General features: G+C 72.2%; 1 protein-coding gene across 1 annotated transcript in view; it reads right to left on the minus strand.

Annotated features, from left to right (window-relative positions):
- Positions 1-50: 50 nt before the first annotated feature.
- MUC5B (mucin 5B, oligomeric mucus/gel-forming) overlaps positions 51-23,595 on the minus strand; it is a 62,649-nt gene continuing 39,104 nt past the window's right edge. The window contains exons 7-51 of the mRNA XM_045573788.1: positions 23,238-23,439; positions 22,873-22,998; positions 22,658-22,775; positions 22,430-22,568; positions 22,050-22,160; positions 21,864-21,933; positions 21,439-21,576; positions 21,103-21,267; positions 20,785-20,879; positions 19,899-20,025; positions 19,177-19,432; positions 18,664-18,719; positions 18,458-18,558; positions 18,182-18,333; positions 17,765-17,903; positions 17,557-17,670; positions 16,576-16,755; positions 15,848-16,087; positions 15,344-15,500; positions 14,917-15,045; positions 14,583-14,727; positions 14,033-14,352; positions 13,088-13,862; positions 12,184-12,850; positions 12,057-12,076; positions 9,151-11,962; positions 6,954-9,045; positions 6,635-6,822; positions 6,291-6,462; positions 5,532-5,788; positions 5,251-5,437; positions 4,843-5,068; positions 4,567-4,745; positions 4,416-4,485; positions 4,142-4,242; positions 3,424-3,455; positions 2,986-3,166; positions 2,575-2,679; positions 2,451-2,488; positions 1,925-2,041; positions 1,448-1,534; positions 1,234-1,353; positions 1,018-1,063; positions 753-855; positions 51-274 (exon numbers count right to left, since the gene is read on the minus strand). Of these exons, the coding sequence (XP_045429744.1) occupies positions 70-274; positions 753-855; positions 1,018-1,063; positions 1,234-1,353; positions 1,448-1,534; positions 1,925-2,041; positions 2,451-2,488; positions 2,575-2,679; positions 2,986-3,166; positions 3,424-3,455; positions 4,142-4,242; positions 4,416-4,485; positions 4,567-4,745; positions 4,843-5,068; positions 5,251-5,437; positions 5,532-5,788; positions 6,291-6,462; positions 6,635-6,822; positions 6,954-9,045; positions 9,151-11,962; positions 12,057-12,076; positions 12,184-12,850; positions 13,088-13,862; positions 14,033-14,352; positions 14,583-14,727; positions 14,917-15,045; positions 15,344-15,500; positions 15,848-16,087; positions 16,576-16,755; positions 17,557-17,670; positions 17,765-17,903; positions 18,182-18,333; positions 18,458-18,558; positions 18,664-18,719; positions 19,177-19,432; positions 19,899-20,025; positions 20,785-20,879; positions 21,103-21,267; positions 21,439-21,576; positions 21,864-21,933; positions 22,050-22,160; positions 22,430-22,568; positions 22,658-22,775; positions 22,873-22,998; positions 23,238-23,439 (12,060 nt within the window). The 3' untranslated portion in view covers positions 51-69. The remainder of the gene's footprint in view (positions 275-752; positions 856-1,017; positions 1,064-1,233; positions 1,354-1,447; positions 1,535-1,924; positions 2,042-2,450; positions 2,489-2,574; positions 2,680-2,985; positions 3,167-3,423; positions 3,456-4,141; positions 4,243-4,415; positions 4,486-4,566; positions 4,746-4,842; positions 5,069-5,250; positions 5,438-5,531; positions 5,789-6,290; positions 6,463-6,634; positions 6,823-6,953; positions 9,046-9,150; positions 11,963-12,056; positions 12,077-12,183; positions 12,851-13,087; positions 13,863-14,032; positions 14,353-14,582; positions 14,728-14,916; positions 15,046-15,343; positions 15,501-15,847; positions 16,088-16,575; positions 16,756-17,556; positions 17,671-17,764; positions 17,904-18,181; positions 18,334-18,457; positions 18,559-18,663; positions 18,720-19,176; positions 19,433-19,898; positions 20,026-20,784; positions 20,880-21,102; positions 21,268-21,438; positions 21,577-21,863; positions 21,934-22,049; positions 22,161-22,429; positions 22,569-22,657; positions 22,776-22,872; positions 22,999-23,237; positions 23,440-23,595) is intronic.

A 23,595-nucleotide genomic window follows, 5' to 3' on the forward strand; every position in this document is an offset into this window, starting at 1 on the left:
CGTGGGGGGTCTGCTGTGGAGGGGCCGCAGGAGTCCGTGCTCCATGGGGGGGGGGGGGCGGTGCTGGGGTCAGGCAATGAAGTCTGTCTGGCTTTGCTGGGGAGCGGCCGGCGGGGGCACGCAGGCCAGGTCGCACCTGCACTCGTCGATGTGGGTGTAAGTGTGCCGGACGGCCGTCCCGTCGGGGCACTGCAGGGTCACGGCCTCCTCGTGGGCCCTGGTCTCCTGGCAGCAGGTGCAGCGGCGCTGCATGGCCTGGGCCTCGAGGGAGTACCTGCAGGCACACGGCCCTGAGACGGCGCCCCGCCGGCAGCCCTGTGCCTGAGGCCACGCTCGGGGTCACTGAACCCTGCCACTGCCAGGCACCCTTTCCTCGGAGCCAGCTCCTCAAACTTGCTAACCCGCCGGCCCCTCCAGGACCCTGCCCTGGACCCTGCTCCCCACCTCGGGCCGAGGGCTCTCAGCTGGCCACAGCCCGGCCTCTCGGCTCCCCCAGCAGCTCCGCCCTGAGCCTGGCCCCAGGAAGACCCTGCGTCTGCCCACCCCCAGGTGGACACGGCCCCAGGCGCCGGACGCAGCGCCTGGCTCTGCGGGCCGGAGGCCTCAGGCTTGTGCGGACGGATGTGGAGACGGGCTCCTCTGGGCCCTCCTGACGCAGCTCAGGGTGGCGAGCGCAGGCCAGGCCCCCGGGCACGGAGGGGATGTGTGCCGGGCGGGCTCTGCTGGGGGCGGCTGGGGTGGGGGACACTCACCGGGACTCTCCGGGGCAGGAGCCCTCGCAGAAGGTGAGGTTGACGGGGGCCTCGCAGCCCTGGAGCCGCAGCACCGTCTGGTTGACTCGGGGCTGGCAGGAGTCTGCGCGGAGGAAAGGCAGGGGTGAGGGTCCCCCAGGACCCAGACCGGCCGCTCCCTCCCAGGGTCCCTCCCGCTCAGGATGTGAGTCCAGCAGTCAGGGCAGGAGCCCGGGGGCAGAGGCAGAGGGAGCTGGAGGGCGGGGCGGGAGGCGCCCTGACTTACCCACTTCCTCGCAGGAGTAGCAGCAGCCAGTTTTCCTGAGGATGCCCTGCGAGGGGGACAGGGAGAGCTGGGCGGGGCCCTGGCTCTAGGGCGGGGCCTCAGGAGGGCATGGGCGGGGCCTCGTCGGAGGGCGTGGCGGGCCTCTGGGAGGGGGGCGGGGCCTCCTGAGCCAGACCAGGAGGCCACCAGTCTGGCCAGTTCCCCGGAGACACATACCTTGCAGCTGGACACGTCTGGGCAGGGCAACGGCCTGAGGGTCAGCACGGGGACCCCGCGCTCGTCCTGGCAGAGGTACTCGGTGCAGTTGTCCAGGCTGTTGACCCGGGTCTCGTTGGGCTAGAAGGCAGGGGAGAGGGAGCGGTGGGATTCTCTCAGGCCCAGGAGCCTGGAGAGGGGCTGCCGCCGGGGGAGGGCTGAGACCGCCCCTTACCTGGACCAGCCCGCCGTCCGGCGTGGGGCAGGCCCTCTGCACGCACTCCCCGCAGCACTGCCCGGCCACCGCCAAGTACTCGGAACCCTGGGCCAGAGGGTGGTCATGTCTGCACCCCAGCTCCTCCACCCTCCTGCCCCTCCACACCCCAAGGGCCTGGCAGCCCCATCAGCTGCCCCACACGCCGAAATCGTGCTCCCGCCATGGCCCGGAGGGGAGGGGAGATGGCCCGGCTCTGAGGCTGGGGTGCCCTGTCCTGCCGCAGCCTCACCCCTGCTTCTGGCCCCTCCCTCTGCGTGCCTGCCTGGAACTTCTAGCCCCGCCCACCCCTTTGCCCACCACTTTCCTGCTCTGCAACCTCCCTCTGGGGCAGCGGCCAGGGCTGGGCTGGAGACGGCCCTGGGTCAGGTCCGCTGACGAAGCGGCAGGGGGTGGGGTGGGGGCTCCCCAGGGTCTGTCCACCTGGGGCAGGCTCACCGGGGCACAGGTTTCGTTGCAGGCGTCCTCCTCACAGTGCACGGTGGGCTCCTGGGAGTCCACGGACAGGCAGGTGCACGTGTGGCAGGGAGTGGTCGCGGGGAAGGTTGCACCGACCTTGGGGGGGAGAGGGAGGTGACTGAGGGCGCTGGGGGCGGGCCAGGAGCCTGCCTGCGGCCAGGGGGGCTCGGAGACGAGGCCCACCGGGTGGCTCTTCTTCAGGCGGATTTATGGCTGTGCCCCCGCCAGCAGAGCCCCAGGCAGGGCAGGGCTGGCGTGGGCAGGCACCGGGCAGCCACGGCGCTGGGAGGGCCGGTGCTGCCCGAGGACCTTTCCCCTTCCCCTGGGAGGAAGCTGCAGGGAGACACTGAGGCTGAACTCTGCACAGGCGCCTCTCCCAGCCCCCCCCCAGGCCACGGAGCCCCCCAGGCCATAAAGCCTCTCAGGCTATGGAGTCCCCCTGCCACGAAGCCCCCCGGCCACGGAGCCCCCCGGCCATGAAGCCTCCCGACCATGGAGCCCTTACCCCGTAGACGGTGTCATTGTAGGCGCACAGCTTGGGCCCTGAAAGGAGAGGGAAGGCTGAGGCCTGCCTGGCGGGGGGCGGGGGGGAGGGGAGAGAAGGGAACACCCCGGAGAGCCCCACTCACGGCAGCGGAAGGAGTGGCAGCAGCCGCCCTCCTCCTGGGCGGGGACCAGCTCCTCTCCGGGCCCACATGTCGGGGCGCGCTGGGGGCAGCTGGTCGTGTTGCAGACTGTGGAGAGGCAGAGGCGGGTGCTGTCGGGGACCTCGCCCTCCCCTCCGAGCTGCTTCCCAGTGTGACGGGCTTCCCCACGCTGGAGCCCAGGAAGTACTTTCCCGGGGGCTGACCGCTCTGCGGCCCTTCTGCGCCCTCCCTGGCCCTGCCCCCGTGCCTGGCAGACCGAGGCACCAGCCTCCTTTGTAGGGAATGAAGCCCAGAGGCCGCCCCGCTCATGGCACAGCCGGGGCACCTGGCCTCAGTGGCCTCATTGCAGCCCTGGCGCCTGGTGGCTGTGCCCTGGGCCCTCCCCTCGCTCACCGCACAGCGTCTCCAGGCAGCACGGCTTGTCTGCCAGCGGCCTGGTCACAGCCACGAAGCCCGCCAGGCCGCACTCCCGGGGCAGCTCCCGGGCCTCGCACTGCACGGGCGTGCACTGCACTGACACCGAGCCCGCGTCGCACACGCAGTCCTGGCAGTTGCTGAGCCACCGCTCTCCAGGCTGCAACAGAGCAGGCCAGGGTCCCGAGGGCTCAGCCCAGCCTCTGCTGGCCAGGTCGGCCCTCGCCCCAGCCCCTCGGAGCAGCCCAGTGACCGGAGGCAGGCACCCAGGTGCCCCACCCAGCTGAGGCCCCTCCCTCCCTCTCTTCCTCCCTCCTTCCCTCCCTCCCTCTCTCCCTCCTCCCTCCTTCCTTCTCTCTCCCTCCTCCCTCCCTCTGCTTGAGCTAGGTGGGGCCGGCTGCGGGCAGAGCCACTTACAAATTTGGGGAACCCATCTGGCCCCACGCAGGCTGGAAGAGAAGGAGAAGGGGGTCACGGGGGTCCTGGGGTTCATAGCTGGTAGCAGAGGCCACAGGCCGAAGGGACAGGTCCTCCGGGGCCCGGCCACTCCCAGCCTCTCGTCCCCCTGGGAGCCAGAGCCTGGAACCAAGGGCTCCAGGCCACAGGGCCGCGGGCAGAGGGTGGCACTGGGCAGAGGGTGGCGCTGGGCTGAGGGTGGCACTGGGCTGGGGGTGGCACTGGGCAGAGGGTGGCGCTGGGCAGAGGATGGTGCTGGGCTGAGGGTGGCCGCGGACAGAGGGTGGCACTGGGCTGAGGGTGGCCGCGGACAGAGGGTGGCACTGGGCTGAGGGTGGCACTGGGCAGAGGGTGGCGCTGGGCTGGGGGTGGCGCTGGGCTGGGGGTGGCGCTGGGCTGAGGGTGGTGCTGGGCAGAGGGTGGCGCTGGGCTGGGGGTGGCGCTGGGCTGGGGGTGGCACTGGGCTGAGGGTGGCGCTGGGCTGAGGGTGGCGCTGGGCTGGGGGTGGCTGCGGACAGAGGGTGGCGCTGGGCTGAGGGTGGCGCTGGGCAGAGGGTGGCACTGGGCAGAGGGTGGTGCTGGGCTGAGGCTGCTGTGGCCACGGAAGGGGACGGGCCCGGCACAGGCCCCGGCAGGGACGCCCGCCGGCGCCTCCCCTGGGCAGGGCGGGCATGCTTACGGCACTCGGGCACGCAGAGGTCCGTGTGGGCGTTGAAGAGGGTCCGGCCGTCGGGGCAGAAGCAGCCCTCCGCCAGCGCCGCGCTCTGGGGGCGCTGGGTCCTGTGGGGGAGGAGGCAGGCCTGTCCCTGAGCCACGTGCACGGGCAGTCCACGGAGGGGCCGCGGGCGTGGACGGGGTTGGTGGGCTGCCTGGGCGTCCCATGGGCCAGGGCGGGGCCAGGGCACCCCAGAGCCCCGCCCCCCGCAGCTCCCAGGCCCTCCGGCCGGGCTCACCTGGCGTCGCAGGAGGCGGGCTGCAGGGGGCCGCAGGGCTTGTACACCTTGCCGTGTGGGCAGGGCAGCTCTGGGGGCAGAGACGGGTGTCAGGCTGGCAAGCGGGCCAGGCCCCGCCCCCCCCTCTCCCCAGAGGCTGCCCCCAGCTCACCGCACAGCCCGCCCGTGGCGTTTCGCCAGTCGCTGCAGGCGCCCCGGGCCCGGCAGAGCGCCGCGTAGGCCTCCAGGCTCTGGCAGGCCACCCCGGGGCGGTCAGCCCGGCAGGCGTCCTGGACGCAGGCGCGGAAGAACAGGCTGGGCGGGATGAGGTCGTGGCACTCGGCGAAGATGCTGCGGGCAGGGGCGGGCGGGCAGGGGCGGGCGGTCAGAGGTGGGAGCAGAGCTGGGCTCCGTGCCCCGGGGTGACCACGCCCTCGGAGGGACTCACTGGCTCAGCATCAGCTCGCAGAGGGGCTGCGGGGGGCACGGGGTGGGGGCGGGCGTGGTGGGCGCCGGCGAGGGGGGTCTGGTGGTCACGGGTGGGCCTGTGGGGGCCCAGCAGCCTTCCTTGTCGGTCTCGGGGACCAGCCAGGCGCTGGCCATGTCCTGGCAGGTGGGGGCGATGGTGCCATCCGGCAGGCGGCAGTCGTCCGTCTGGCTGTTGGTGCAGGTGCCTGGGGGCGGGGCCGGAGGGTCATTGCAAGGCCGCCCCCCCACCTCCCTGGGGCCACACGGTTAGTGATGGGGAGGCAGGCCTGGCCTGGGGCGGGCGGCAGGGGTGGGGAGGCCACCCGGGGCCTGGACAGGACGGGAGGGAGGAGGAGGAGGTGCCCTGCAGCGCCCCCTGTGCACGCACCGCACTGGCCCTCGGTGTTGTGGCCGAAGAGGCCGTAGGACAGCCGGAGCTGGAAGGCCTGCCCGTCGAAGGTGATGCTGAGCCCGATGGCCAGGATGTCCACGCGCATCGCGGCGCTCGCCGGCATGGACACGCTCACGCCGTTCTGGCTGAAGCCGTGGCTCACCCGCACGCCGTCAAACAGGACCTGGGGGCGCAGGGGGCGCCGTCACGGGGGAGGGTCAGGGCCCGGGGCTCCCTCAGGCTGGGGCCCGCCCGCCCGCACGCCTGCCGGCACGCACCAGGCCCTCCTGCCCGCTGGCGGCCGGCTCGGTGGTGAGGACGACCTCCGAGGACGCGTAGCGCAGGCGCAGGGCGCGGGGGCAGCGGGCGGGGGCGGAGGCGGGGGCCCCGCAGTGCTGGTTGTCCAGGAGGACGCTGAGGTTCCCGTGGCGCGGCCGGATCTCCCTCATGAGCACGTGCGTGCAGTTGTCCCAGAAGGTGTAGGGGGTGCCGTCGAAGGTGACGAAGTGGGAGTCCCCCCAGCTGCTGCAGGAGCCTGCGGACGCACAGCCTCAGCCAGCGCCACGCACTGGCGTGTACTCAGCGTGGCCTCTGTGCCTCATGGTGAACGGGGCGGGGGCCTTGGCCGGCCCTACGGTGGGACCTGCCACTCGGCTGCGGATGGGCTCTCGTTGCGGGGCTTTCGGGGTGAGGCCTCCGGGTAACCCCGTGGCCCTCAACCCAGTGGTGAGGGCCCTCCGTGGGGCCGGGGAGGGGAGGGCCGCCTGAAGGCAGGGCGGAGACGGTGAGAGACCAGGGCCCAGACGGGACGGGATGGATGGGACGAGGCAGGAAGGACTGTCCCTGGAGGTGCAGGGAGGGGTGGCCTTGGGGATGGGAGAAGTCCCTCCTGCTGCTGGGAAGCGCTGTCCAAGGTCCCTCCGGGGCAGCCCCGTGGGGGCGCTCAGGACCCCGAAGCGGGCCCTGGAGCCCCGATTCGCCCCAGGGCCCCGCGGCCCTGTGTGCGCTCACACGGCCCGCCCCCCGCCCGGGCTCACATTCGCACTCGTAGTGGAAGCGGCAGGGCTCCTGCGGGCTCGGCACCTTGACGGGCAGGTACCCGTTCACACAGGAGACCGGGGCCACGGGCTGCGGCTCCAGCAGGACGATGTGGTTGTCGCCCTCGCACCGCGCCACCGTGCAGTCCTCCAGCGTCCACGACTCGTTCACCTGCGGACGGCAGGCCGGCTCCACCACCTGCCACAGCCTCCGGGGCCCAGCCCGCCCCCTCCCGCCAGAGCGCCCGGGGAGGGGTCCCCGGGCTGGGGCCCGCCCCACGGGAGCCAGGGCAGCCCCTGGCCGCACGCACAGGACGGCAGGCGAGGCGGGAGGGGGCGCGCACCTGCCGGGGAGGGTCCGCGAGGTCACAGCCGGGAGTTGGCGTGGTCAGGGGCACCCAGGTCGTGGTCGGGGGCTCCGGGGGCAAGGAGGTGGGGCAGGCGCCCTGGTAGCGGTCGAGCTCGCACTGCTGGTTGCAGACGGCGTAGAAGTGGCAGCCGGCCAGGTCCGTCCTGTTGTACACCACGTCCCCTGGGGGGAGGGGACACACCCGTCAGCCAGGCATGCCGCCACCAGCACCTGCCACGGGGCGGGCGGGGCGCAGAGCCTGGAACGGGGTGCCAGGTGGGCTGTCCTTAGGACTGGGACGGAGCCTCACTCACCTGGTAAGAAGAGCTGTCCAAACGCCAGGCACCGGCAGGGGGTGGTGGGCGTGGCCGTGCTGGTGGGCGTGGCCGTGCTGGTGGGCATAACCGTGCTGGTGGGTCTAGCTGTGCTGGTGGGCGTGGCCGTGCCGGTGGGCGTGGCCATGCCGGTGGTCCTGGCCATCTTGGTGGGTATGGCTGTGCTGGTGGGCGTGGTCATGGCTGTGCTGGTGGGCGTGGTCATGGCCATGCTGGTGGGCGTGGCCGTGCCGGTGGGCGTGGCCGTGCTGGGGCAGTGGCGGTAGTCGTCACAGCAGAGCACCCGGATCTGGTAGTTGAAGCACATCTTGAAGACGCCGGGCTGGTCGCGGTTGCGGCACACCAGGCCCTCCTCCAGCCGGCACTGCACCACCTGGCCCAGCTGCTCCAGGGGCACGTCGGGCAGCCTCTCGGCGCGGCACTCCAGGCCCTCGGGCCGCTCGCAGACGGGCCGGCCGGCCGCCCGCATGTTGGCGTAGGTCTCAAAGTCCCCCCCGGAGGCCCCGGGCATGGGGTAGCTCTGGTCCAGCCAGCCGGTCCAGGCGCAGCGAGGCTGGCAGGCAGTGGGCGTGGCCCCTGAGGTCACGGGGCGGGAGGGCGGGGTGAGCGAGGTCCGGACCTCAGTCGGGGAACCTGTGGCCAAGCTGGTGGGTGTGGTCATGGCCTTGCTGGTGGGCGTGGCTGTGCCTGTGGTCCTGGCCGTCTTGGTGGGAGTGGCCATGCTGGTGGGCGTGGCCATGCTGGTGGGCTTGGCCGTGCCGGTGGGTATGGCTGGGCCTGTGGTCCTGGCCGTCTTGGTTGGCATGGTCTTGCTGGTGGGCAAGGCTGTGCTGGTGGGAGTGGCCGTGCTGGTAGGAGTGGTCGTGCTGGTGGGCATGGCTGTGCCTGTGGAACTGGCCGTCTTGGTGGGCATGGCCGTGCTGGTGGGTGAGGTCATGGGTGTGCTGGTGGTCATAACTGTGCTGGTGGGCGTGGCTGTGCTGGTGGTTGTGGCTGTGCCTGTTGTCCTGGCCATCTTGGTGGGCGTGGCCCTCTTTGTGGGCATGGCTGTGCTGGTGGTCATAACTGTGCTGGTGGGCGTGGCCGTGCTGGTGGGCGTGGCCGTGCTGGTGGTCATGGCTGTGCCTGTGGAACTGGCCGTCTTGGTGGGCGTGGCCGTGCTGGTGGTCATGGCTGTGCCTGTGGAACTGGCCGTCTTGGTGGGCATGGCCGTGCTGGTGGTCATGGCTGTGCCTGTGGAACTGGCCGTCTTGGTGGGCATGGCCGTGCTGGTGGTCATGGCTGTGCCTGTGGAACTGGCCGTCTTGGTGGGCATGGCCGTGCTGGTGGGCATGGCTATACTGGTGGGCGTGGCCATGCTGGTGGGAGTGGCCGTGCTGGTGGGTGAGGTCATGGGTGTGCTGGTGGTCATAACTGTGCTGGTGGGCGTGGCCGTGCTGGTGGGAGTGGCCGTGCTGGTGGGAGTGGCCGTACTGGTAGGAGTGGTCGTGCTGGTGGGCGTGGCCGTGCTGGTGGTCATGGCTGTGCCTGTGGAACTGGCCGTCTTGGTGGGCATGACTGTACTGGTGGGCGTGGCCGTGCCGGTGGGCGTGGCCGTGCCGGTGGGCGTGGCCGTGCTGGGGCAGTGGCGGTAGTCGTCACAGCAGAGCACCCGGATCTGGTAGTTGAAGCACATCTTGAAGACGCCGGGCTGGTCGCGGTTGCGGCACACCAGGCCCTCCTCCAGCCGGCACTGCACCACCTGGCCCAGCTGCTCCAGGGGCACGTCGGGCAGCCTCTCGGCGCGGCACTCCAGGCCCTCGGGCCGCTCGCAGACGGGCCGGCCGGCCGCCCGCATGTTGGCGTAGGTCTCAAAGTCCCCCCCGGAGGCCCCGGGCATGGGGTAGCTCTGGTCCAGCCAGCCGGTCCAGGCGCAGCGAGGCTGGCAGGCAGTGGGCGTGGCCCCTGAGGTCACGGGGCGGGAGGGCGGGGTGAGCGAGGTCCGGACCTCAGTCGGGGAACCTGTGGCCAAGCTGGTGGGTGTGGTCATGGCCTTGCTGGTGGGCGTGGCTGTGCCTGTGGTCCTGGCCGTCTTGGTGGGAGTGGCCATGCTGGTGGGAGTGGTCGTGCTGGTGGGCGTGGCCATGCTGGTGGGCATGGCCGTGCTGGTGGGTATGGCTGGGCCTGTGGTCCTGGCCGTCTTGGTTGGCATGGTCTTGCTGGTGGGCAAGGCTGTGCTGGTGGGAGTGGCCGTGCTGGTAGGAGTGGTCGTGCTGGTGGGCATGGCTGTGCCTGTGGAACTGGCCGTCTTGGTGGGCATGACCGTGCTGGTGGGTGAGGTCATGGGCGTGCTGGTGGTCATAACTGTGCTGGTGGGCGTGGCCGTGCTGGTGGGCGTGGCTGTGCTGGTGGTTATGGCCGTGCTGGTGGGTGAGGTCATGAGCTTGGTGCTGGTGGTCATAACTGTGCTGGTGGGCGTGGCCGTGCTGGTGGGAGTGGCCGTGCTGGTAGGAGTGGCCGTACTGGTAGGAGTGGTCGTGCTGGTGGGCGTGGCCGTGCTGGTGGGCGTTGCTGTGCCTGTGGTCCTGGCCGTCTTGGTGGGCATTGCCGTCTTGGTGGGCATGGCTGTACTGGTGGTTGTGGCCGTCTTGGTTGGCATGGTCTTGCTGGTGGGCGAGGCTGTGCTGGTGGGAGTGGCCGTGCTGGTAGGAGTGGCCGTACTGGTAGGAGTGGTCGTGCTGGTGGGCGTGGCCGTTCCGGTGGGCTTGGCTGTGCCTGTGGGCCTGGCCGTCTTGGTGGGCGTGGCCATGCCGGTGGGCGTGGCCGTGCCGGTGGGCGTGGCCGTGCTGGGGCAGTGGCGGTAGTCGTCACAGCAGAGCACGCGGATCTGGTAGTTGAAGCACATCTTGAAGACGCCGGGCTGGTCGCGGTTGCGGCACACCAGGCCCTCCTCCAGCCGGCACTGCACCACCTGGCCCAGCTGCTCCAGGGGCACGTCGGGCAGCCTCTCAGCGCGGCACTCCAGGCCCTCGGGCCGCTCGCAGACGGGCCGGCCGGCCGCCCGCATGTTGGCGTAGGTCTCAAAGTCCCCCCCGGAGGCCCCGGGCATGGGGTAGCTCTGGTCCAGCCAGCCGGTCCAGGCGCAGCGAGGCTGGCAGGCAGTGGGCGTGGCCCCTGAGGTCACGGGGCTGGAGGGCGGGGTGAGCGAGGTCCGGACCTCAATCGTGGAGCGTGTGGCCGTGGGGGCGACTGGTGAAGGGCCCGGGGTGGTGCTTGGCAGGGAGGTGGTGGTCAGGGGGACGGGGGACGATGAAGAGGCCCTGGAGCTGGGCCCTGGGCTGGAGGTGGCCCTGGTGGTGGGCGTCCCGGGGGCGGGGGTGCTCCCGGGAGGCGCGGAGGGGGCCGCCGTGGTGGTCCCCGGGGCGGGAGAGGGGCAGTGGCGGTAGTCGTCGCAGCAGAGCAGGCGCACGTGGTAGTTGAGGCACATCCTGAACCGGCCGCGCTGGTCACGGTTGCGGCACACCAGCCCGGAGCCCACGTCGCACTGCACAACCTGGCCCAGGTCCTCCAGTCTCGCGTCCGGCGCCTTTTCTGACCGGCACTCGATGTCCTGAGGCTGCTCGCAGAAGTCGTGGCCGGCCGAGCGGAGGGCCGAGAGCGTCTCAAAGTCCCCGCCGTCGGGGCCGGGGGTGGGGTAGTCCTCGTCGAGCCAGTCTGTCCACGTGCAGCGCGGCTGGCAGGCCCCGGGGCTGGTGGAGGTCACGGAGGTGGTGGAGGTCACGGTTGGCTTCAGGGAGCTGGCGGGCAGGGAGGTCCGTGTGGGGGTGGTGAGCAGGCGTGTCGTGTGGGGGGCACTGGATGAGGCTGGCCTGGCAGTTGTGGTCAGGGTCCCGGGGGAGGCAGAGGGGCTTGGGACAGGGGGCCACTCGGTGGTCCTGAGGGAGGTGCGAGGCCTCTGGGTGGGCGGGACGCTCTGGGTGGTCCTGGCAGTAGAGGGCCCAGTCTCAGTGGTGGGGACGGTGATCCTGTCTTTGTTGCTGGGGGACGGGGGGAGTGACTGGTTGGTGGCCCCAGAAGTCTGCTGGCCGGTGCTGATGGGCGTGGCCGTGCTGGTGGTCCTGGACGTGCCGGCGGGCGTGGCCGAATCGGTGGGCGTGGCCGAGCCGGTGGGCGTGGCCGAGCCGGTGGTCATGGCCGTGCTGGGGCAGTGGCTGTAGTCGTCACAGCAGAGCACGCGGATCTGGTAGTTGAAGCACATCTTGAACCAGCCGTCCTGGTCGCGGTTGCGGCACACCAGGCCCTCCTCCAGCCGGCACAGCACCACCTGGCCCAGCTGCTCCAGGGGCACGTCGGGCAGCGACGTTGCCTGGCACTCCAAGCCCTGGGGCCGCTCGCAGACGGGCCGGCCGGCCGCCCGGATGTTGGCGTAGGTCTCAAAGTCGCCGCCACTGCGGCCGGGCGAGGGGTAGTCCACGTCGAACCAGTCAGTCCAGGCGCACTGCGGCACACAGGCCCCCGTCGTCGAGGATGCTGGGGCAGGCGAGACGGAGCTGGAGGGCAGGGGGGTCCGCACGGTGGACCTGGTGGCCGAGGTCCCAGGTGTGGTCCGTACGGGGGAGGTGGCCAGGGTGGCTGTGTGGGGGGCGCCGGACGTGGCGGCCGTCGAGGGCAGGCCCGGGGTGGATGGCGCGGGCGGCGGCGTGGGGGAGGCGGGGCAGCGGCCGGCGCCGTCGCAGCAGAGCACGCGGACGTTGTAGTTGAAGCACATGGTGAACGGGCCCCTCTGGTCCCGGTTCCTGCACACCAGCCCGGCCTGCAGGCTGCAGCTCACCACCTGCCCGATCTGGTCCAGGCTCACCTCCGGGTAGCTCTCCGCGCGGCACTCGATCTTCTGCGGCTCCCGGCACATCTTGCCGCCGGCCGCCCTGATGTTGTCGAAGGTCTCCATGTCTCCGCCCGTGACCCCCGAGGTGGGGAAGTCCACGTCAAACCACTCTGTCCACTCGCACCTGGGCTCGCAGGCAGTCGTGCTCTGGCTGCTGGTGGCTTCCGCGGTGGCGGGGGAGGTGGTGGTGCTGGAAGTGGCTATGGCTGAGATGGTACTGGCTGTGGCTGGGCTGGCGCTGGTGGTGGGGGGGGTGGCAGTGGAGGAGGCGGTGGCAGTGGAGGAGGTGGTGGCAGTGGAGGAGGTGGTGGCAGTGGAGGTGGAGGTGGTGGTGCTGGTAGCAGCAGGGGTGGCAGTGGCTGTGGTGGTAGCAGTGGAGGAGGTAGTGGCTGTGGCAGTGGCTGTGGCGGCGGTGGTGGCAGTGGAGGAGGCGGTGGCAGTGGAGGAGGTGGTGGCAGTGGAGGAGGCGGTGGCAGTGGAGGAGGTAGTGGCTGTGGTGGGGGCAGTGGCTGTGGTGGTGGCGGCGGTGGCGGTGCTGGCGGGGGCGGGCGTGGGCTCCCCGCAGTGGCCGCGGCTGCAGCACAGCAGGCGGATCCTGTAGTTGTAGCACATCTTGAACGGGCCCACCTGCTCGTCGTTCCTGCAGACCAGGCCGAAGCTGGGGTCGCAGTGCACCAGCTGGCCCAGCTCCTCGGGCCTCCGGTCCGGGTAGCTCTCCGCGCGGCACTCGATCTTCTGCGGCTCCCGGCACATCTTGCCGCCGGCCGCCCTGATGTTGTCGAAGGTCTCCATGTCTCCGCCCGTGACCCCCGAGGTGGGGAAGTCCACGTCAAACCACTCTGTCCACTCGCACCTGGGCTCGCAGGCAGTCGTGCCCTGGCTGCTGGTGGCTTCCGCGGTGGCGGGGGAGGTGGCGGATGTGGTGGTGCTGGTGGTGGTGAAGGAGGCAGTAGCTGTGGCAGGGATGGCACTGAATGTGGCTGGGATGACACTGGCTGTGGCTGGGCTGGCGCTGGTGGCGGCGGGGGTGGCAGTGGAGGTGGAGGTGGTGGTGGAGGTGGTGGAGGTGGTGGAGGTGGTGCTGGTAGCAGCAGGGGTGGCAGTGGCGGTGACGGTGGCAGTGGAGGAGGCGGTGGCAGTGGAGGAGGCAGTGGCAGTGGAGGAGGTAGTGGCTGTGGTGGGGGCAGTGGCTGTGGTGGTGGCAGTGGCTGTGGCGGTGGCGGCGGGGGCGGTGCTGGCGGGGGCGGGCGTGGGCTCCCCGCAGTGGCCGCGGCTGCAGCACAGCAGGCGGATCCTGTAGTTGTAGCACATCTTGAACGGGCCCACCTGCTCGTCGTTCCTGCAGACCAGGCCGAAGCTGGGGTCGCAGTGCACCAGCTGGCCCAGCTCCTCGGGCCTCCGGTCCGGGAAGTTCACCGCGCGGCACTCGATGCCCTGCGGCCGCTCGCACACCTGGCCGCCAGCACTCCGGATCCTGTCGTAAGACTCGATGTCGCCCCCGGCCTCCTCGGACTTGGGGTAATCCTCATCGAACCACTGCGTCCACTGGCATCGGGGCTGGCAGGCGGTGCCCGTGGCCTGGGCGCTGCTCGCTGCCGGCGGCTCTGTCGTCCGGGAGGCCACGGCCGACGTTGCCCGGGTGGGGGAGGTGTGCGGGGGCGAGGGGGCGGGCTCGGGGCTGGTGCCCGGGGGCGTGCCGCATGGCACGTAGTCGCAGCAGAGGACCCGCAGCTCGTAGTTGTGGCACAGCGGGGGGCTCTGCTCGCTGTTGAGGCACCGGAGCCCGAGCAGCGGGCTGCACTCCACCTTCTGGCCCAGCTGCTCCAGGGGCACGTCCGGCAGCCGCCGGGCACGGCACTCGACCCGGGCCGGCGCTGGGCACACCTGGTGGCCCCTCTGCCTCAGGTCCGCAAACGTCTCGAAGTCCCCGCCTCCCATGCCCGGCTCTGGGCGGCCGCTGTCGTACCAGGGGGACCAGCGGCACAGCTCTCGCACGCACACGGTGGAGAGCGTGGGGACCGGACCTGTGGGGTGGGCAGGCCCGTCAGCCTCCTCCGCGTCCTGGTAGTCGCGCCCGGGAGGAGGGCGGCCCAGGGCCCGGGGCCCTCGGGTCTCGGCGGGTCCCGGCCCGTCTCTGCGCCCAGGACTGCTGCCCCAGTGCTGCTGGGCGCTCCCTCCCTCCCAGGTCACCCACCTGTGGTGAAGGGTGGGGTCACCGTGGAGGTGAAGGTGAAGGGCGTGGTGGTCGGGGCTTCGGGACACTCCACGGTCCTCCGCGAGATGGTCCCGTTGCTGCCGCAGACGGCCACCAGGCAGGCGCCGAGCCCGTCGGTCGTGTTGTAGATGACCTCCCCGAAGCCGTAGGTCCTGCCCTCGTAGGTGCACTTGCAGGCTGCGGGAGGGGGCAGGTGCAGCGCTCCGCGGGGGGCCCAGCCCCCAACCCCACCCCACCAACCGGACCCCTCCTTACCCTCCAGGCTGTACGCGCATCGGAGGCCCCCAGGGGTGCAGTCACTGCAGGAGAGAACGGAGCTGAGGGCCAGCGAGGGCCAGCGAGGGCCAGAGGGGGACGCCCCACCCTGCCGGCCACTTCCGCCCCCCTCCGCCCCCTCTCACCGGGCCCCGCCCCTCAGCCCCGCCCCTCCCACCAGGCCCGCCCCTCAACCGCTCTGCCCTGCCCCACCCCTCAACTCTACCCCCATCCCGCCAGGCCCCGCCCCCGCCCGCCAGGCCCCGCCCCTCACCAGCTCTGGCAGTTCTCTGCTGTGGGCACCTTAGCACCAACATCGTAGTAGTTCCCGTCGTCATCGTAGCAGCCACACTGGGCCACACACCTCATCTGGTCCTCACTGAAGAACGGCTTGCTGGGCGGGCACTTTGGGTAGCAGCCTGGGGCGGGCACAGGCGGGACAAGGCTCGCCCTCTGGGGCCAGGCGGTCCGTGCTGCCCTGGCCCGGGGCTGGGGGAGTGCAGTGGGCCAGTGGCAGGAGCCCCACACCCCCCCGGCACCCGCCCAGCCCCTGACACGGGTGCGAGGCCCTGGGAGGATGCGGTATAGCCCCGGGCAGCCGCCCTCACCTTCCTGGCCCGGCAGGTCCATCAGGCAGCGTCCGCGGGGGTTCCGGCAGGTCCGCAGGCAGGGCGCCCCGCAGGCCTGGTAGTGCCACTCGCACTGGCCCTCGGGGTTGTAGTAGTCGCAGAACAGGGCTGAGCGAGGAGGACAAGGCTAAGGGTGATGCCGCCGCCCGTGCCCTGGGTGCAGGGCCGGCCCAGCTACCCCCCCACCCCCACCCGGCGTGGAGGTCCCAGGGGCCCGGCCCTGGCACTCATGGCAACTTCGCTTCTCAGCCCTGGACGAGGCCTGGGGTCCTCCCGCTTGGGGCGACCCATCTGTCCGGTTCTTATGGACACGTCTGTGCGCGCACACCGAGCGCCTGGGTGCAGCGCGCCGCCTCCCGCCTGCCCGCCCCCCGCCCTTCAGCACCGCGGACAGAGCCCGACTCACGGCAGACGTCCGGGCTGCGCCAGGCCACGCACACGCCCGCGTCGCGGCAGGCCTGGGCGTAGGCGGCCACGGCCGTGCAGAAGCACTCGCAGTCGCCGCCCGAGTCGCAGGCGCACGCGTCGCTCACGCAGGCCTCGTAGTACGGGGCCGGCTCCACCTGCGGGGACAGGCCTCAGGCTCCGCCCCCCCGCCCCAGGGTGCTGGCGGCTTCCGGCCTGCGCTGTGGAGCTCGGGCACAGCAAAGGCAGGCTCCCCACGGGGTGTCCTGACCCCAGTCCTCCCCCTCCCCCCTGCCCCCTCCCTCCCCCCTCCTCCCTCCCCCCTCCCTCCCCCCTCCCCCCTCCTCCCTCCCCCCTCCTCCCTCCCTCCCCCCTCCTCCCTCCCCCCTCCCCCCTGCTCCCTCCCTCCCCCCTCCCCCCTCCTCCCTCCCTCCCCCCTCCTCCCTCCCCCCTGCTCCCTCCCTCCCCCTCCCCCTCCCCGCAGGCTCCGGAGGGAGGCGCGTACGTGGGCGTGGCAGGCCCGGAAGGTGGCACTGTTGAGGAGGCTGCACTGCCGCTGGGCCCAGGACCTGCGGTAGGGGTTGGCGGTGCAGGGGTCCCGGGGGGCCGGGGCGTCGGGGCAGGTGGGGGAGAACTTCCAGCTGTTGCCGAACTCCAGAGCGCCGCCCACCACGGACTGGCTGCGCGTGGTGAAGTCGTTGCCGGCGTTGTCGTCGAAGTTCCCGCACAGCCCGCACACCCGCCCCTGCAGACGCAGAGGCAGAGGACGGGCATGTGGCGCTGGGGCTGCAGGGGGCAGCCTGGCCTGGGGGCGGGGAGTGCAGGGCCCCCGGGTCCCCCAGGCAGCACCCAGTAACCTGGCAGGAGGTCAGGGTGCAAGTGGGTCCTGCCTTGGACGAGGCCAGGCGGGCAGGTGGGCAGGTGAACAGATAGGTAGACAGGCAGTCAAATGGGCAGGTGAGCAGGCAGGCAGGTGGTCAGAGCAGCAGAGGGGCAGGTGGGCAGGTGGGCAGGTGGACAGAGCAGCAGAGGGGCAGGTGGGCAGGTGGGCAGGTGGGCAGAGCAGCAGACAGTCACCCGCCTCCCTGTAGGACCTCAGCCCAGTGGCCGTGGAGTTGCTGAGCGGAGACGGGGAGCGGAACAGCTGTCCGCCAGGATGTGGCACACCGTTGGTCTGCCGGCCTCCCCCCCTCACAGACCACAGCTGCTGGGGCCCCGCAGGCCGGTGCTCACCTTGTAGTCCTGGTGCAGCCGGATGAACACGCTGGTCCTGCGGTCCCAGGACAGGACCAGGCCGCTGCGGGTCTCGATGGCCAGGTGGGTGCCCATGTAGCGGACCCTGTAGGGCAGGTCTGCGCCCGGCCCCCGCTGCAGCACCTTGTAGGTGCCCTCGTGGAGGAGCAGCTCGTAGTTCTGCGAGGGCACAGGGAGCTGAGTGGCCCGCGCCCGCCCCGCGGCCGGGCAGAGGCCCCATGGGTGCTCAGGGGCCCAGGGCCCAGGGCTGGCATGAAGGCTGAGCCGGGCTCCTGACGCGTCTGTGAACTCCGGGTGAGAGACTGGGCAGGGTGTGCTGGGAGCTGGGCACTGTGCGGCACGCCGGGGGTCTCGGCAAGCAGAGGGGGCTAGGGCACGGCGGGTGGCACCCGGCTCCCCTGGAGGCCCTGCTCTGCCTTCAGCACTTCACTCCCCCTCCCCCCCATGACCCCACCCCAGCCCCCCCATGCTCCTCCTTGCTCTGCGGGCAGACGCCCAGCCAGAGCTATGCTCCCTGCCAGTAAGCGCCAACCCCCTCTCCTGGACAGGGCGTCCCGGGGCAGTGGGCTGAGCGGACCTGGGCACGGGACCTCATTTGGAAAAGGAGTCTTTGCAGATGTGACTGGCTAAAGGACCTGGAGGTGTCCTGGATTGGGGGTGTCCCCCCAAGAGAGGAGCAGGACCCACAGAGATGCCACGTGATGCCAGAGGCAGCGGCAGGAGGGGTGTGGCCACCAGTCCTGAGGGGGGAGGGGATAGGGGGAGGGGGGGTGGGGGGGGCGGGACCCTCCGCTGAGCCTTCTGATAGGCGTGGCCCTGACACGGGCTGTCTGGTTTGAAGCGTCCACTTGCGTGTCAACAGGACACAGGGCAGCGGACGGGCCGGGCACCCCAGGGCTGGGGACCCCCGGGTGCGCCGTCGGCGGCCAAGGCAGGGAGGGCGTCCCAGTCACCCCTCACCTCCAGGAAGAGCTTGATGGCCTTGGAGCAGGTGGCGCCCGTGGTCCCACAGGCGATGTTCTCGGTGACGATGCGGAAGGTGCCGTTGCTGCTGCTGTTGCCCCCGCAGTAGTCCTGGGGCAGGAGAGAGGAGGCGGGTCAGGCAGGGATCAGGCGGCCTGTGGGCGGGGCGGGCGGGCGGGCGGGCGGGCGGGCATGGGGGCCGCACCTGGGCCAGCGTGTACTCGCAGCTGCCCTCGAAGCTGTACCGCTCGCCGTCAAAAGTGATGAAGTGGCCGTCCCCGTAGGCCACGCAGGTGCCCAGGCAGGGCCGGCGGCTGCACTCCCACTTGCGGCTCCGGCAGGTGCTGCGGGCAGAGGCGTGTCCTGCTCACCGGCCGCGGCGGGACCAGAACGGGCACCCAGCCCTGCCTGCCCCTCAGCGGGGTCCCGGGAAGCAGCTTCTGCGGCCCTGGCACCTGCTGGGCAGGGCCGGCCCGGGCACCTCCCAGGGAGGGATGGGAACACGGGGGCCTCCCCAGGGGAGGCGCAGGGCCGGCCTCAGCTCCCCAGCCACGGTCCATGCGGCCCTCCAGCCGCTGCTCTCGGCCCACCCGCAGCCCCGTGGCGGAGGCCACGGACCCACCAGGTGTTGCAGTCGACCCTGATGGTGTCCCCGGGCCTGTAGGCGGCGTCGTTGTGCAGACAGGGGCAGTCCTCCTCGGCCACGCAGCCCCTGCTCCCGTCGGACACCAGCCCCGGGGGGCAGACGCAGCCGGACACGCAGTGAGTGCTGAACTGTGGACGGAGTGCGGGTCAGCAGTGCGTCCCCCGCTGCAGCCCACGCTGCCCATCGGGGCCCAGGCTCGGGGGCACTCCGCAGGGCAGGGGTGTGGCCGTGCCCTCAGGCGGGCTGACTCACGCAGTCCACGTCCAGCGTATGGCAGCTCCGGAGGCACTCGGCGCCCGGCGTGCCGGCCGAGGCGTTGCGGCAGTCCAGGTACACCATGGGGGCCACGCAGTCTGGGGGGGAGGGCACACTGGGGCCGTGTGGCCAGGACCCCACCCCCGGCCCGCACAGCCCCCCTCCTCGCAGGTCGGTGCCAGGGCGGGCAGGAGGGGCCGTACCTGTGCTGGTCTGCTCCTCGGCGCCCAGGCAGCTCAGCTTCCCGCTCGCGCACGAGCTACGGAGAGGGGAGGGAGGATGGGTCTGGGCCACTGCCCGCTGCCCGCAGACCGCCCGGATCCTGGCTGGGAGGGCCCGGCCCCCCTCCAGCCTCCCACCACGGCCTGGCAGCGAGGCGGCACAGTGTCTGGGCCCAGAGTCCCTGCGAAGGCCTCCGACCCCGCCAAGGGGCCAGGATGCAGCAGAGGGCGGGCAGCAGGGCCCAGGGCGCTGAGGCTGTGCCCAGCGGGCAGGGAGCTGCCTTTGGCCAGGAGGGTGTGGATGCCCCAGGCTGGCCCCGAGTGCACCGCCTACCCAGCACCCTCCGAGCACCCTGGCCCTCAGGACACCTTCCGGGTCAAGGCGAGATCACCCTTTACAGAAGGGCTGGGTGCTGGGCGGGAACACGCCTCCCAGGGAGCCCCGCCCCTCCCGGCCCCGCCCCGCCCCGCCCCTCCCGGCCCCGCCCCGCCTACCACACCACGCCGTGGTCGTGCACCACCTCCCCGGGCGCCACCACGCTGTCGCCGTGGTAGCAGGGACAGGCCTCGGCGGGCACGCAGCGGCCCGCGTCGTCCAGGAAGGTGCCGGCGGGGCAGGTGCAGCCGTCCACGGGCACGAAGCTGACACCGCAGGTGACGTCGGCCTGGCCCAGCGCGCGGCAGGTGGGCTGGCAGCCGGCCACCACGTCGGCGTAGCGCTGGGACTCGGGGCAGGCGCTCATGTACTTGGCTGGGGGCGGAGGCACGGGTCAGCGGCCGGCCCGGCCTCCCTCAGGGGGAGCCCGGGGTCACGGGGTGGGGGGGGAGCCCGGGGACATAGGGGGGGAGCCCGGGGGCACGGGGGGGGGGAGCCCGGGGTCACGGGGGGGGGGGGAGCCCAGGGACATAGGGCGGGGAGCCTGGGGACAGAGGGGGGGGGAGCCCAGGGACACGGGGGGTGGGGGGAGCCCGGGGACACAGGGGCGGGGGGAGTCGGGGGACACGGGGGCGGGGAGCTCAGGGACATTGGGGGGGCTGCCCAGGAACACGGGGGCGCTGCCCGGGGCCCCCCCACTCACTGCACACGCCGGCCCTCCAGCCCCGCTCCCGCCCCCCAGGCCCCGCTCCCGCCCCCCAGGCCCCGCTCCCGCCCCGGCCGCCCTCCTGCGGGGTCCGGGGCCCCCGGAGGCCGTGCCGCACCCCAGCCCCCCACTCACTGCACACGCCGGCCCTCCAGCCGCGCAGCAGCACGCCCCGCGCGGCGCAGGCGCGGACGTAGGCGGACAGCGCGGCGCACAGGCAGTCCTCGCTCCTCTCGCAGTTGCACGTGTCGAACAGGCAGTTCTGGGGGCGGGGCGGGCGTCAGGCACCCCGGCCACCCCCGGAGCCCCGCCTCCGGTCCATCCGCCTGGGACCCTGCCCCCTCCCCTGGCCAGCCTGGAGCCCCGCCCCCCAAGCAGGCCCCCGTGCAGAGGGACAGACGGACAGACGGACCCTTCACCCTCCGCGGTGTGCGGGCCTGGCGGTCCTAGCCGATGGGGTGGGGTCAGGGGTGGGGGGTGTCTGCTGGGACCAGGGCAGGTGGAGGGAGAACCTAACACAGCAGCACAGTTGCCCGAGGGCCAGGGGAGGGGGGCGGGGTGCAGGGCAGAGCCCACAGCCCCCACCCCCCAGGGCAGGGCTGGGCCTGTATCCTGGGGCACAGCCCCCCCCCCCCAGGAGAGGAGTCCAGTGCATTTGGGGGCTTTGAGCTTCCAGATCCGGAAATGAGGCCTAGGAGCCAGCGCTGAGGCTTGCGCTGTGTCCCCTCAAAAAGGTCACCCCCGGGGCCTGCAAACGGGCTCACAGGCGATGGGCGAAGGGAAGGCATTGGGGGCCTGAGCCGGCGTGCGGTGTCACCAGAGGAAACGCGCGCGCACAGGGACCGGAGGCCACGGGAGCAGGGACATGGGGTGTGGCCACAGCCCAGGACCCTGGAGCCTCCCCGGAGCTTCCATGGAGCTCGCCTGGCACAGGGACCCCGGAAAGGGGGCTGGGGGAAAGCTGCAGGCAGGCCCCGCTCCGCCCCCCAGAGCCGGGGTCCCCGCCTGGCGGGGGTCTCACCGCGTGGAAGGGTGCGGGATTGATGACGGGGTGGCAGGGTGCGAAGGCGCCCGCGGGGTCGGTGAGCAGGGAGCACCAGTGCTGGGCGTAGTTCTCTGGGGCGGGAACACGGGGGTCACCCGGCGGGCTGACCGCCCCTCCCCGCGCCTCCCCCCCTCCTGCTCCACACGCGGGCCCTGACCCCGACGCCCGGCACTGGGCAGGGCAGAGAGATGCTCTTCCCAGAGGTGGGTGCCAGCGCCCACCCTGCTCGCCCCAGACCCTTCGCTCCGGGGCCCAGCCCACGGCCCCCGAGTCCGGGAGAAGCCGGGCGGGTACCGTTCTCCACGCTCAGGGCGCAGGGGTCCTCGAAGCTGCTCCTGACGTTGGGGCAGGCGGCCTGGGTCTTCCAGGTGTTGGCGAAGGCGGCGGCCGTGCCCTCCACCACGCCGCTGAGGCTGAGGAAGTCGTCCGCCTGGTTCTGGTTGAAGTTCCCGCAGAGGCCTGGGCGGGAGGGGGGTCAGCCGGCACCCACCCTGCCGCCCAGCCCGAGCTTTCTCCCTCACTGTGGGTTGGTTCTAGAACCATCTGCTGATAGATTCCACCCCCCAAGGTCCCTCCCTGCTCGCCGCCTCCCGTCCCCACTGCCGGCCACTCCCTCTGCTTGGCGCTCACCGCACATCTGGCCGCGGTGGGCGGGGTCCAGCCTGAGCACCAGCTGCATGAGGGGCACCAGCTGCACCTCTAGCTGCAGCCCGAGGCCCGTGTGCACCAGGATGAAGAAGGTCGAGGGCCGGAACATGGTGATGTTGGCTGTGGGGGGGGGGACGGTCAGAGGCTGCCCGGAGGCCAGGCCCGGCCCCGCCGGCCCCACTGCCTGAGCCTCGCTCCGGGGACGGCCTGGGAGGCAGACACGGGCTCAGACACCCAGGAGGCGGGCAGGAGCTCACGTGCCCGCACGGGGCAGGGCCACAGACACCCTGAGAGGCCGGGGTCCCCGCAGCAGCCACAGGAGGGACCCCGAGACCCCGCTCTGCACCAGACAACCACCCGGCATCGTCCGGAACTGCCCGCGGCCACGGAGAGCTGTGCGGCCGTACCTGCGGACACGGGCAGCTGGGTGAAGATGGAGTTCATGAAGACCCCGCCGTTGGCCTGGATGCGGATGACCTGGGAGGGAGGGGCGGTCAGGCTGGGAGGAGCCCCGGAGCCCCCGGAGCCCAGGCGGCTGCCCGGACCTGCTTCCCCCACCATCCCTGCCGCGGGCGGCGAGGCAGGCCCCTCACCGTGTCCCCGCCGTCCATGCTCAGGGTCACCGTCTTGAGGCAGTTCTCGTTGTCGGTCAGGCCGCACTTCCGCAGCTCGGCCAGCACCGTGAAGCCGCCGTCCACACATTTCTACGGGCAGAATGGCGGGGGCTGAGCATGTGCCTGCCTGCACGTGCAATGCACATGTATGTGCATGCACCCGTGTGCATGCATGTGTGGGCATGTGTGCGTGCGTGTGCAGTGCCCTGTGCCCAGGACGCCATGCAGGCTGCAGGTGGCTCTCAGTGGCCTCTGGCACCTCCAGGGAGCGTGTCTGGGTCTGGGCGTGCCTCCACCCTGGGGTGTGCGGATGGGACCCTGGAGGGAGGGCCGGGAGGGCTGGGCCGGGACCGGCGCACCTTGGACAGGACGTAGCTGCAGTCGCCATGCATGTCGTAGAGCTTCTCGTCGTAGGTGGTGATGTGGGAGCCGCCCTGGACGGAGCAGGTGCCCGGGCAGGGCAGGTCCTGGCACTGCCACCGTCCCCCGGAGCAGGTGCTGGGGGCAGGAGCAGAGCGGCTGGTGAGGAGGGTGCCCCCGCCCCCGTGCCGCCCCTCCCCCCCCCCCGGCGGGACGGGGCGGCCTACCAGGAGCTGCAGCTGGTGGTGAAGGACTCCCCTGGCGCATAGGTGCGGCCGCCGTGGGCACAGGGGCAGCGCTGCAGGGGCAGGCAGCCGGAGCCGGCGACGTCATCGAGCACCGTGCCTGCGGGGGGGGGGGGGGGGAGACACGGGCGGGTCAGCGGGGCGCCCCCGAGGGAGGCAGCCACGGGCGGGCGGAGGGTCCGGGCGGGGGGACCTGCCTGGGGGGCAGAAGCAGCCGTCCACGCAGTGGTCCTCGCAGAGCTGGGAGTGCTCGGGGTTGGAGCAGGTGTCGGCGCAGGGCGAGCCGCACTCCCGGTGCTGCATGTTGAGCGGGCAGGTCCGGGCTGCGGGGAGGGCACGGTGCTTGGCATCTGGGCGGCCACCCAGGCCACTCAGGCCACCCTCCTCTCCCACTTCCCATGTGTCCCCGAGGGTCCCCCAAACCACATCCGGCTCCGGAGCCCCGGGTCTCGAAGCCTGGGGCCTGCTTGCCTGGCCCCGGCCGCCTCCTGTGCCGAGGCCGTGCCCACTCCGGGCCCCCGAGCGGCTCCCCGCCTGGGCCCCCTCCCCGCCCGGCACTCACGGCAGAGGTCCGGGCCCCTCCAGTCCCGCGGCTGCCCCCCGGCGTGGGCGCACTGGCGGGAGTACTCGGCGAAGGTGGCGCAGGGGCAGGTGGGGCAGCGGCACAGGTCCTGGGCGCAGGCGGCCACGTACGCGTCGGCGGCCACCAGCCCGTGGCACTGGGCGAAGGCCGGGCCCAGCAGCGTGCGGCGGCAGAGGTCCTCCTGGGAACGCAGACCACCCACTGCCTCTGGGCGGGGCGCAGGGGGCCCCGCCAGGCAGCCCCTCTTCCCGGCGGCTCCTTCCCTCCCCGCCCCCAGCCATCCTGCTCAGCCACTGACCCCCCCCCCCAGAGGGCTCTGCTGGGCTCTGGGCTCTGC

This window comes from Pipistrellus kuhlii, unplaced genomic scaffold, assembly GCF_014108245.1.
Source record: "Pipistrellus kuhlii isolate mPipKuh1 unplaced genomic scaffold, mPipKuh1.p scaffold_m20_p_56, whole genome shotgun sequence".
Lineage (NCBI taxonomy): Eukaryota > Metazoa > Chordata > Mammalia > Chiroptera > Vespertilionidae > Pipistrellus > Pipistrellus kuhlii.